At 35.9% G+C, this 13090-nt stretch overlaps 1 protein-coding gene and 2 pseudogenes across 1 annotated transcript; all 3 read right to left on the bottom strand.

Moving 5' to 3' along the window:
* Window positions 1-837: 837 nt before the first annotated feature.
* Window positions 838-2835, bottom strand: LOC147925479 (uncharacterized protein At3g43530-like). Its single transcript, XM_087492637.1, has 5 exons — window positions 2464-2835; window positions 2049-2334; window positions 1816-1977; window positions 1403-1719; window positions 838-904 (listed from the first exon to the last, which is right to left on the bottom strand). Exons 1-5 carry the CDS (start codon window positions 2736-2738, stop codon window positions 838-840), a joined length of 1107 nt encoding a protein of 368 aa, XP_087348763.1. The 5' UTR covers window positions 2739-2835.
* A 5730-nt stretch (window positions 2836-8565) lies between these two features.
* LOC104750323 (cytochrome P450 72A13 pseudogene) lies at window positions 8566-9861 on the bottom strand (annotated as a pseudogene).
* Window positions 9862-10823: 962 nt separating this feature from the next.
* LOC147925480 (secreted RxLR effector protein 161 pseudogene) lies at window positions 10824-11249 on the bottom strand (annotated as a pseudogene).
* Between the last annotated feature and the right edge of the window lie 1841 nt (window positions 11250-13090).

Raw genomic sequence — 13090 nt, forward strand, 5'->3', positions numbered from 1 at the left:
TCTGTTTTTGGTTATCAAACTCGTTTGTTCTGTTTTGGTACAATTGACTGTAACAGGAACAACTGTGGTACAACTATGTTATATCTAACTTTAAGCAATTTTTCCCCGTGGTACAACTACGAACAACTAAGGTACAACTATGTTTAAGTTTTGTTTTCTTAAATACTAAATTTAAATATATGATTTACAATTATGGTTGCTAATGAAATGAAAAAAACTAAACTTTTAACTTTATAACTTATGCAATTTAAAAAACTATTCCTAATACATTTGATGTTCCTACATATAGAGACAATATTTCTTATACTTTGATTGTTACTTTGTAAATTTTAACCAAGTAATTATGTCAAACATGAGAACAAGTTATTTGACACAAATTTTCAAATGAAATTGCATTAAATGTACTTTAATCACGTATTATCAAATGTACTACTGCAAACGATCCTTTTAAATTAAGGTACTACTGATAATTTGATAAAACAACAAAAGTACAACTATGTTCATGCATGTACAACTATAAGCTTGAGTACAATTACTTGATTTCATGACCATTATTTTATTAATTTATTGAACTTTTTGACCAATATTTTATTGACCAAGTAGTAATTTTTGCCTTTTTGCCTTTTTGCCTTTTGTTGACCAATGTACTTTAGTTACGTATTACTTGATTTTTTACATTTGTTGACCATTCATCATTATTTATTTTATTCATTTGTATTTAAGTTCTTTATTTTTTAATTTTATCGTTATTCTTCTTCTCCTCAATTGTACCTAAACTGTACCAGTTGTCCCAAGAATTTTTTACTCATATAGTTGTTCTTATTCATTATTTTATACTCAGTTGTACCTAACCTGTTCCAGTTGTCCCAATAGCTTAAGAAATACATTGATCAATCCGAAAATCCTGAGTCCATCAAACAACACCAACGAAAAACAAACAACACCAACAAAAAACAAAATGAAAACAACACCAACACTAACATCATTTTGCCTTCAATTGTTGACCTTTCTTCTTTTGCCTTGTATAAGGACTCTTAAGGTACTTTGAAGGTTCGCATACTCTCTTCCTCTTCTGCGAACGTGTCTTAACCATCTCAACATCTCTTTCTTCGCCTCCTACTGCTGCTGCTTCATCTTCACCACTCATCTCAACATCTCTTGATTCGCCTCCTATTGCTGTTTCTTCTTCACCACCCATCTCAACATCTACTGCTGTTGCTGCTTCTTCGCCTCCTATTGCTGCTGCTTCTTCACCTCCTACTGCTGCTGCTGCTTTTTCGCCTCCTCCTTCTTCTTCTTCTTCTTCTTCTTCTTCTTCTTCTCCTTCTTCTTCTTCTTCTTCTTCTTCTTCTTCTTCTTCTTCTTCTTCTTCTTCTTCTTCTTCTTCTTCTTCTTCTTAAACCCTGCTTTCATCGCTCCCATTACTTTCTTTTCAAGCGCTTTAAGATTGTTCACAAACCTAGAAGTCTGTGGCGGGATGTTTTCCTCTTCTCCTGCTGCTTCTCCTTCTTCTTGCTGCTGCTCTTCTCTCCCATTTTCTCCTCGAGCAGACACATCTAAATTATACAGCTCTTTCCAGCATATCTTCTTCCTTTCTACACATAGGCGATGCTCCCAACTCTCAGCAATTGGATCACTCGATTGTATCTCCTCATTTTCTGTGATGCGAGCCATAAGAGGGACCTCAGACAATTCAGGTTCCAAAATGCTATGAATTTCCTGTTGAATAAACAAACAAAATGCTAAGATTTCTAAATCTAAAACAAACTTTAGATCACTATGAGAAACAATTTATAGTTAAGGGGAAACACTTACCGTTGTAGATCCAAGGGGGTCATTTACATCTTCAATTGGGAAGCCTTTCATGTGACTATACCTCCATTTTTGTTTGCACATTCTTGGACAACCTGGTTCTGCTCCTACCACATCCACTCGAAACTTACTCTTCAAATCAGGAATGCACTCACACGCCAATATCTACAAGTTACATTAAACCATAAGATACAACAATTATCTACACAAAATGCTTCACAACAATTAAATTTTACCTCCAAAGGAGTTAAGAAACCCGGAAAACACCAAGTTGACTTCACACGCCCCTTAAAACTATCCATCAAACGGGAGATATTTGTAATACTTTCGTCAAATGTGTATCTCCCCCACGGAAACGTTTCACATGCATATAGATCATCCACAATTTGAAGCATAAAATCATCAATGTAGCCATACTTTTTTCTAGGTGAGATGATAGTGCTTAAGAACAAGAGCACCGCCATCTTTAACCGGTCTCCACATGCTTTCATTGAATGTAGCTTTCTTCTCACATCTTTGATTCTTACCACAATTTTTTTCGGCTTTTTATTTCCTTCTCCTTCTTCTTCTTCTTCTTCTTCTTCTTCTTCTTCTTCTTCTTCTTCTTCTTCTTCTTCTTCTTCTTCTTCTCCAAAATTCCTTTTCACAAACTCATCACTCCCCAATTTGTTAAAGTTTGATGGATAGATACGACAGTCTAATCCACAAATGAGGCCATGCTCCCTAAGCGAATATCGAACGGGAACGCCATTCACCACAAACCAACAGACTCTATCTTTCTCCATACAAACCATGCGAAGCAACAACAACCACATACACGTATACCTATGGTTCTCCTCCTTATGCATGTGCCAAATGTGCTTAAACTGCGAGTGTGAGCGAAACCAATCCTTCTCCGTTTCCGTAAGGATTTCCAAGTCTTTCATCGTTTTGTTCTCTTCAGACCTTGATTACAGCCTACACCACTTTGTATAATTTGTTTGCTTGAAGTAAAACTTCAGAGATGGTATTGGTTGGGTCTCCTCTTCTGTATCCTGCAAAACAGAATTGTAATAAATAGTTGTACTAAAATGTCTAGTTGTACCAAACAAACTTATATGTACTAAAATGTCTAGTTGTACCAAACAAACTTATTTGTACCAAAACACAACTCATTCAATTTCTCAATTCCCGCTATATCTACAAACCTAAATCAAACCCGCTCCATGTACAAACAAAATCAAACTCTAGTATCTCAATTTCTCTAAATTTCACTCTAGTTACCTGTGGATGCGATGGAGGAGACCTCTGTTCCTCGGATTCTGTTTGGGATAGATCCTCATCATCTGGCGGCTGAGGAGGATCTAATGTTGGCGGAGGAGGAGAACCTTTAGTTTGTGGAGGAGGAGAACCTTCACTTGGCGGATGAGGAGAATTTTCAGTTCGCGGAGGAGGAGGATCTACTGCCAACGGAGGAGGAGGATCTACTGCCGACGGAGGAGGAGAAGCTTCAGTTTGCAGAGGAGGAGGAGTTATTGCTGGCGAGGGAGGAGCTATTGCTGGCGGAGGAGGAAAACTTGAAGTTCGCGGAGGAGGATCTTCAATTACGGGATTCTTCTTCTTCCTCTTCTTCGAATTTATACCATTTCAAGTCTTAGGACCCATTGATATCACTAGATTAACAAAAAAAACACAAAATTTAAGAGATTTCGTTCGTTTGAGTTTGAACCCTAACTTTACAAACCCTAATTTTACAAAAGAAATAGACTTACCTTTACCAAAATTGAGGAAAACGACGAGAATTGATAAGATTTTGAGCAAATAGAGGAGATGCCCAAGAGATTTTGGAGGATATTGTTGAAGAACAGAGAATTTTGGTGAAGAGAGGGAGAGGGAGAGAGTCGGACAGTTAAAAATGGGGAAAGAGGATAAGCGAAGGAAACAAAAAAAGAGTTGAAAAATGTTTACCCGAATTTGTTTGGATAACCCGAATATTTGGGTGGGTAATCCGAATGTTGCTGGTTGGGTTGGTAAATATTGGAAATCGTTAAGGTTTTTTAGTATTTGACCAATTTTTTGATTAAAAGAAAAGAATAAACAAATTATTTATTATAACAAAGGTAAATTAGAAAAGAATTTGAGAGAGAAGGGCACGAGAGAATAAACTCCATTTTTGGGGCACATTTGTCAGAAAAATCATTAACATGAATGGAAAAATTGAATGGGTACAGCTAAAAATAATGAATCATATAATTAAATGTTTGGTTGTTTTAATTTAGATACTAGTTGCGGACCCATACATACGTGCAAAGTTATGTTTATAAACCATTTTTTTATATATATAGTCAAACTCATACTAATTGAGATTTTAGTTTGATTTATTAATGTTTGAAAATTTGAAATAATAATCGTTTCATCTGTATTTTAAAATTTGGAATGACATAACAGTTGGACTGGCAACAAACTTATCAAATAAATAATTGGTTAGATTCTATTAAATTTGTGAACTATCAAACTGGATATATATATATATATATATAATCGCTAATAACGATGAAAACCCGTTTGAGATAAATACAAATATTTAGGGGCGGACGTAACTCTCTTTTCGTTTTGTCATGTTCCATTATGTCCTACACTCGTTCTCAAATTTTCATTGCAGAACAGAAAGCATTTCCAATATGGGACAGCCCGGATATGGGAGAAATTTGTCTTTATGATTGAAATCGGGAGGGGAACAAACAAAAACATAAATTCTCAAACTCCCGTATGAAATAATCATAAATATAATTCATAGTATAATTATATATCATATGTTATAATAAAAATATTACAAAATTAATTGACTTCTTTATTTTTATTATTTTATATGTGGTTCACCTATATAGATTTTTTTGTTTTAATATATCCCTCCTATTAATCGTAAACATACTTTTCAAACTTACATTACTTTTGTAAAAAATTACATCAGAATGCCATTGGAAGGAAGACAAAATAATATATTTTCATTAAGGGTAAAAACGTCAATTATCCATATCTTATTCGAATAAATGCGCGGGTTACCGGGTCGGATCTTACATTTTCCCATTTTTTCCTTATCTTTAAAGCCTTTAAGATAATTTAGTTATGTCATTTGTTGCGAAAAATAGAAATGGTGTGGTGGTCAATTAGTATGTTTTTTTAAATTTGGTTCTCCATTTGTTTAGTCTTTCTAAATTAACAAGCTCAGCAGAATTTTTGTGTTTTACTTGGTTACCCCATTTGTTGGCCTATTTATTTTTTTTGTTTTATTTTTTTAACATCAAATCAATTGTATTAATCATAAAAGAATTACATGATACATAAAACCATTATTTTTTCCTTTATTTGTTTCTTTTTATTTAAAAGTAAGTTATTTATTTAAATACGAGATAAATCAAAATAATCATTATAATAGTTTATGATATTAAGATAAATTTTTATAAACATAGTGTCAAAGTTTGTTAAAATTATGAATATTTCAGTTTCCTAAATCTTGAATAAGTAATTTAATTGATTTAATCGTCTACATTAATGTTTATCTTGATTGTTCAATTGTAACGTTAAATTGTTGATATAAGAGAAGAGAACAATAGAACCTTGATGGAAGTCTAATGAATAATCGAAGATTAGCGGATTGTGATTTCTGAATTGTGAAACTGATGATGAAAGTTCTAACCGTAGCTTTGAGCCTCTAAGCCTCGATCTTGTGGGCGACTTGGGCACTTGGGATTTGTTAACACACCAACAAAGACATAGATACAGAAAATTGAGCGAGGCAAAGTGAATTTCTAGAAAAAAATTAGTTTTTGATTGGAGAAAGAAAACCTAAAAACTGTATTATCCAATGAAAATATGAAAGGTTAAGTAGGAAGAAATCACTAACAGCTCTAAATCAGAATTAGGAGGAAGATACAATTTTTATCCATTGGGTATTCGAGTTATTTACCAGATTATGAGGTACATAGTTGTAGTTTCATAATTTTCGTTGAAATCAAAATAGAACAAAAGAAGCAACGATAGGTTGCAGAAAAAGGGAGAAGAAAGACAACTAAATTGTTTAGAGTTTATTAAATAGTTAGGGTAAAGTTAAAAGACAAAAAATTGAATTTGGGCTGGACATGGTGAAAATGCACTTCTTGCACTCGGCCAGCGCCGGGCCTGGCTAGGATTAATCCTGATGAAGGTAAAATAGACATGATTACTGTAACGCCCGCGAACCAATTTCTGGAATTTTGGTTAGGGTGTCGATCGACACCACATGTGGTGTCGGTCGACACCGTTTGCTGACTGTTCGATTGGCTCAATTTTAATCGTCCGGTTTGCGTGGTTGGTTTAAGAGAAGCCCTAAACTCGAGTTTAAAAGGGGAACTCAACTTATTTCGTCCTTTTAGCCGTTTTTGGACAGAGAAGCAGATAGAAGAAGGAGAAAACATTTTTGAGAGAGATTTGTGAGATCCTTTGTTGTTCTTGAGAGATCTATTGCTGTGGAGTGAATATCTTGTGTTAGCAACGAAGGAGAAGGCTTCTAAGTGTTGGATTCGTCATTGTTGAGTGAGAATCTTCCTGCAAAAGAGTTGAGTGCTTGACCATGGCTGATCTAAGCCTGAGATCTCTGTTGTTTTTGCTGTTTCTTTGTGTTTGTGGTGTTTTGCTTGTGTGGGTTGGTTGTTTTCATGTTCCCATAGGTTCCTGAGAAGTTTGGAAGAGTTTGGGAGGGCTTGGAAGCGGTTTGGAACGGAGGTTCGTCGTTCAGCTTCGTGCAGATCGATTCTGCGAAGGTGGTGTCGATCGACACCATGTTGGTTGAGTGTTGGTCGACACCGACCTAGTGTCGGTCGACACCGACCTAGTGTCGGTCGACACTAGTGACGCGTTAGTGTCGGTCGACACCGACTTAGTGTCGGTCGACACTAGTGACGCGTTAGCGTCGATCGACACCGACTTAGTGTCGGTCGACACCAGACTTGACCGAGTCTTGTTTTTCTGGTTTGTTGTGTTGTTTGTGTTTTGGTTGTTGGTTTATTAAATGCTCATGCATCTCAATTTGTGTTTGCAGTGCAGGTAAAGGCAAGTGTGAACGTGGAATCAAGGCGATGAGGAGGAGGATGATCTAGGTTCTCATTTGTGTGTTGTTGGTTATTTATGGATATGTGTTGGAACCTTGGTTAGAGTTATGATAGGTTGTTGGATATAATGGTTAGGAATGTTATTTTATTAAGGATATGTTGGTTTGGTATTGTTTGTACGTTTCCGCTGTGTAAGATAGTTATGGCTGGTTTAAATGATGTTTTGTGGTTTGGGTTGATTTAATTAAGTAGTATGGGATGCTTAATTATATATATAGTATTTAAACAAAAAAAACGAGTCAGGTCGATTTCTCGAACATTGGAATTACTAATATAAAAAACATTGAGAGACATTGATTAATAGAAAACAAATATCTTTAATAACACCTGCTCTACAAAATCATTATACAAAATTGTGTTAGTTGTAACCATATTAAAGTGTTAAAACTCATACATAGTTTACTTAAATATTATAGTATAAATTAAGATTCAAACTAATATACATTATCTATCTAACATATATTATTAACATTCACCATCTCTCTTGTTTAAGCTGATTATGGACATGCACATGGCAATATGATGTTCATAAACTATCTTTGATAGTAGTAAATATATATTACGCTCATATATGTTGAGCCGGATCAGAATTTACAAGGATGAAGGCATGATCACTAAACTGGTTTTTTTTTTTTTTTTTTGTCGGCAAACAATTCCATTCCATTATGTAATTAGAATACAAATTAAAGGAGTTTATCAGTTATACATAACATACATTTATAGAACCCAACCATAAGAGGACTTTTTTTTGTCTTGTTTCTTTAGCTAAGGTATCCGCCAAGCTATTTGCTGTCGTGGGTATTAACTTGAAACTATGGACACCATTCACCATTATAAAGATATCTTCTAGATGTCCCTGTATATCTATAGGACCTAGAGGTAAGTGTCTTCTCTGTGGAGTTGCAGATTCCAAGTACTTATAGAGGATTTGTGAATCACCACAATATGGGACATTTTGATAGGTGAGTTGTGTATTAATTTAAAATAAAAAGGTTTTGAATGATTATTCAGTGGAAGAAAGTGAGGAAGTGGACGAAGAGGAAAAATAAAAAGTATAATGAAAAAGCGGACGGAAGTTATGTGGTAATTTAAAACAAAAATGTTGTCAATCATTATTCAGTGAAAAAAACGAGAAATCAGACAAGAAAGAAGAAGAATAAGAGTATAACAAAGAAGTAGACGGTGAAAGTAATGATGACAACTACCATGCAAAATTAATAATAAAAATGACGAGAAAGAATATGAAGAGTAAATGAAAAAAATACGAAGACATAAGTGGTGATGTCCAATTGAATATTGGTTCATGATTCTTTTGATCATATTTGATTATTATATACAATTGATTTTAATATTTTTAATTGTGTATTTAAAATAAAATTATTATCTTAATAGTAGCTAAAAGTTTTAGAAGATAATATTTCATAATATCAATTATATATAGTTTTATCTAACTATATAAAAAAAACGTTCAAAACCTAGTATAGTCTAAAAGACGATCGGTGAGCATGGTCTTTACCTTATCGAATATATATTAAATTATAGATAAGGTGAGTTTTGTATTATGACATGGACTAGTTTCCTCAGTGTATATTAAGTTTATTTGACAACAACACATTGCGTTATAGAATTATAGCTTCTGAATGATAAGAGGAGCACCAAATTGTGGGTGAATGGTCATGGCTTCGTAAGGTGCATGAACATAGGAAGGAGAAAGCTCGAAGGAGAATCTCTGTAGAATCAAAGCCATTGCCATCTTTGTCTCTAATAGAGCAAAATTCTGACCGATGCATATCCTTGGTCCCCACACAAAGGCAAAGAAGGAGACTTGGCATTTTGTTGCCTTTGAAAGACCGTGTTTGAACCTCTCGGGCTTGAACTCTGCTGCATCGTTGCCCCACAGTTCGGTGTCCCGTTGGACTAGCATAATAGGTAGATTAATCTGAACCCCAGCTGGTAGTGTCAAGTCTCCTAGCTTCATCTCTTTGTCAGTAGCTCGCATCAGCTGAACAGACTGGAGGATATAGCCTTAATACTTTATATAATATCATTTTCATCAGCAAGGGATCAAATCATTCAGCAAAAAAATAACAACACACAAAAAAAGTACTGCTAGGTTCTTAAGTTGATTTTACATACAACTTTGAGCTGGTTAAGGCCTTCTGTATCTGGTTCTTTATCGCCGAAAAATTGCTTCACTTCTTCTCTTGCACGAACCTGCCAGTCTTGGTGTTGGCTTAACAGAACCATTGTCCAAACCAAAAGTAATGAAGTCGTCTCTTGCCCGGCGAAATAGAACATCTTGCACTCTTCTATCACTTCCTCAATGCTCAATCCATTTCCTTTTGCTTGACCCATATTTGACTCAAGAAGTATACCCAACAGATCCTCGTTTGGTGCTTCCCCTTCTTCTCTCCCCCCTTATCCTTTTGTTAACGATCCCTCTCAGTATAACTTGGGTCTCTCTAGATGCTGCTTTCATCCTTCTATTAAGCTTTGTTGGGAGATAACTATGCAAATACAAAAAAAAAAAATAGAGAATATGGATCATAATACCTAATAGATTGTAACACTAAAAGACCATGAGTCAAGCTCTAAAGGGATTATTCGAAAACCATACAAGTTGAGAATTTATCTTTCTTTACCTATATATGTCCTTCTTTGTAGCTTGTATAACGAGCTCAGCTAGTTCTGCCTGGAGCTCAAATATCCTATGTCCTTCTTTGTAGCTGCTACCAAAAGCAGTTCCAGAGATCACATCTGAAGTCATATTCACAAGCCAAGGCCAAACATCCACCTCGCATGGAAACCCTTTATTGGAAACTAACTTATCCCATTTGTCAACAACCTCACTGCAGCTCTGGTGAAACGGTGGTACCATATTCTATACATAAAAGCTTTCTTTGAAGTGAAAAGCTTGTTGCATGTAACTTGTTGACCATATAGATATGTATCTAATGAAGTTTTTATTTAAACTGAAAATTTTACCCAGAAATTTTTTTTTCTCATTTGCAAACTTCTACATGTGAACATGATTGGACACATGCTTAATAGTTAATACAAATTAGTAAGATTATAAAATCTGAGTCAAGGTTTCATAGTTATTACTTTTTAATATTTATACGTTCCATATATTTCTCTGAATAATAGTAACATAAAAAGGAAAAGTTGGCTAGTAACAATATATAATTTTTTAAGGGAATTTTGCCGAGATTACCATATTTGCTAACAAACTTTTTAATTCTACCACATTTTAAAACTCTTTTTCTCCCCTACCACAAATAAAGTTTCTTAAACACACTTAGTTTGTATAAAGAATAACTCTCTTTATTGAATGTTTAGAAAATCTCTCAAAACTAAACAACTCACAAACTCTCTTTGTGTTCAAAGTTGTTTGATACAACCCATCAAACGTATTTATAGAGAACTCAAATTAGCTTCCTATTCCTCTTTTGATAATGGAAAACTACTCTTTTCCTATTCTTAAATAGAACTTTTCCTTTTCTCTTAACCCAACTTGGTTAAGGAAATCTTAGGCTGAATCTTCTAGAAGCTTACCCAACAATCACCCCCTTAAGCTTCGAGTCCTTCTTCGTGAGGTCTTGAACGCCGATCAAACTCCTTATCTTCTTGAACTGAATCCTTGCTAGGGATTTTGTTAGTATGTCTGCACACTAATCTTCTCATGGTACAAACTCCACTTCAGTTTGCTCATTTTCAACACACTCTCGGAAGAAGTGATAACGCTTGTTGATGTGTTTTCTCCTTTCGTGGAAAACGGGATTCTGAGAGAGCTCTATGGCTGACTTGTTGTCAATGTATATGGTTGTCTTCTTACAATTCTTTCCCATAACTTCACTCACCAAGTCTTGTAGCCATATAGCTTGTTTATTTTGCTTCTGTTGCGGCCATGAACTCGGCTTTGCAGCTAGATAATGCAATTGTTCCCAGCTTTTGTGAGCACCATGTAATTCGTGTTTCTCCTAGATAGAACACATGGCCCGCCGTGCTCTTCCCATCATCAGGATCCGTGTTATGACTGCTGTCACTGTAGCCAACTATCGTTTGTGATCCTCCATGCTTGAATACTAGACCATACGATAGTGTTCCTTGAAAATATCTCAAAATTTGCTTCAATGCTGCCATATGTGACTCTCTCAGATCTTGCATGTATCTACTCACTACTCCAACTGAGAAAGCGAGATCTGGTCTTGTGTGTAGGAGATACCTTAAGCAGCCGATCCTTCGCCGATACATGGTAGCGTCTTCTACTGGTTCCCCATGTGTCTTAGACAGTTTTAATCCAAACTCCATTGGAATATGTGTGAGATTACATTGATCTAATCCTGCTTCCTTGAGAATCCTTTGTGCATATGCTTATTGTTTTAACTCGATGCCATCTTTTCCTTTATGTACTTCAATGCCAAGGTAGAAAGTGAGTAGTCCTAAGTTTGACATCTCGAACTTAGACGCCATACTAGCTTTGAACTCTTGAATCAATCCCAATGAGTTCCCCTGAGTATCTTCGTGAACCTCCTTATTGAGAATCCGTTCTTCATAGGCCTTGAGTCTCCCTATGATCTCTGCGAAGCTTGTTTTCTGTAAATCCAAAATTTGTTAAAGAGATGCTATAATCTGAATGAGCTTGTTCCTTGGTAGACTATTGATAAACTTCTTCACAAGTTTTGCTTCCTCAATTTTCTGTCCAAGAGAAGCCGCTTTTGATGCAATCTCCGATAGCTTGCTTGAAAAGCTATCTATTGTGTCAAAATCTTTCATCTTGATTCTCTCAAATTCATACATAAGATTCTGAAGCCTTGCTTCCTTGACACGATCGACACCATGATGACGAGATTGGATGGCATTCCATATCCCTTTAGGAGAGTCTTGTTCAGCGACTTGTAAGATAAGAGCCTCCGGGATAGCTTGAAAAAATAATCCTCTCGCGATATTGTTTAGATCAGGATCCGCTGATCATGGTTCGATTGCTTCCCATACATGGTAGATCTTCAACAAGATTTTCATCCTCATTGACCACACCGTGTAGTTAGAGGGAGTTAGCATGGGGCATTGAATTGATGGTGGAGTAAACTCTTTCGGGCGTGCTGAGCTTTCGTCTGCCATAACTCGGGGACGACGGTTGTACGTTCGTATGATCTTTGTCTCGGGTTCTTCAGGGGTCACAGGTTCCAGGTTCGTGAATAACCTAACGCTCTGATACCAAATAAAGTTTCTTAAACACACTTTGTTTGTATAAAGAATAACTCTCTTTATTGAATGTTTAGAAAATCTCTCAAAACTAAACAACTCACAAACTCTCTTTGTGTTTCAATGTTGTTTGATACAACCCATCAAACGTATTTATAGGGAACTCAAATTAGCTTCCTATTCCTATTTTGATAATGGAAAACTACTCTTTTCCTATTCCTAAATAGAACTTTTCCTTTTCTCTTAACCCAACTTGGTTAAGGAAATCTTAGGCTGAATGTTCTAGAAGCTTACCCAACAATCACCCCCTCAATCTTCGAGTCCTTCTTCGTGAGGTCTTGAACGCCGATCAAACTCCTTATCTTCTTGAACTGAATCCTTGCTAGGGATTTTGTTAGTATGTCTGCACACTGATCTTCTCATGGTACAAACTCCACTTCAATTTGCTCATTTTCAACACACTCTCGGAAGAAGTGATAACGCTTGTTGATGTGTTTGCTCCTTTCGTGGAAAACAGGATTCTGAGAGAGCTCTATGGCTGACTTGTTGTCAATGTATATGGTTGTCTTCTTACAATTCTTTCCCATAACTTCACTCACCAAGTCTTGTAGCCATATAGCTTGTTTATTTTGCTTCTGTTGCGGCCATGAACTCGGCTTTGCAGCTAGATAATGTAATTGTTCCCAGCTTTTGTGAGCACCATGTAATTGGTGTTTCTCCTAGATAGAACACATGGCCTGCCGTGCTCTTCCCATCATCAGGATCCGTGTTATGATTGTTGTCACTGTAGCCAACTATCGTTTGTGATCCTCCATGCTTGAATACTAGACCATACGATAGTGTTCCTTGAAACTATCTCAAAATTTGCTTCAATGCTGCCACATGTGACTCTCGGATCTTGCATGTATCTACTCACTACTCCAACTGAGAAAGCGAGATCTGGTCTT

This window comes from Camelina sativa, chromosome 16, assembly GCF_030686135.1.
Source record: "Camelina sativa cultivar CO46 ecotype springtype chromosome 16, ASM3068613v1".
In the NCBI taxonomy this organism is placed as follows: domain Eukaryota; kingdom Viridiplantae; phylum Streptophyta; class Magnoliopsida; order Brassicales; family Brassicaceae; genus Camelina; species Camelina sativa.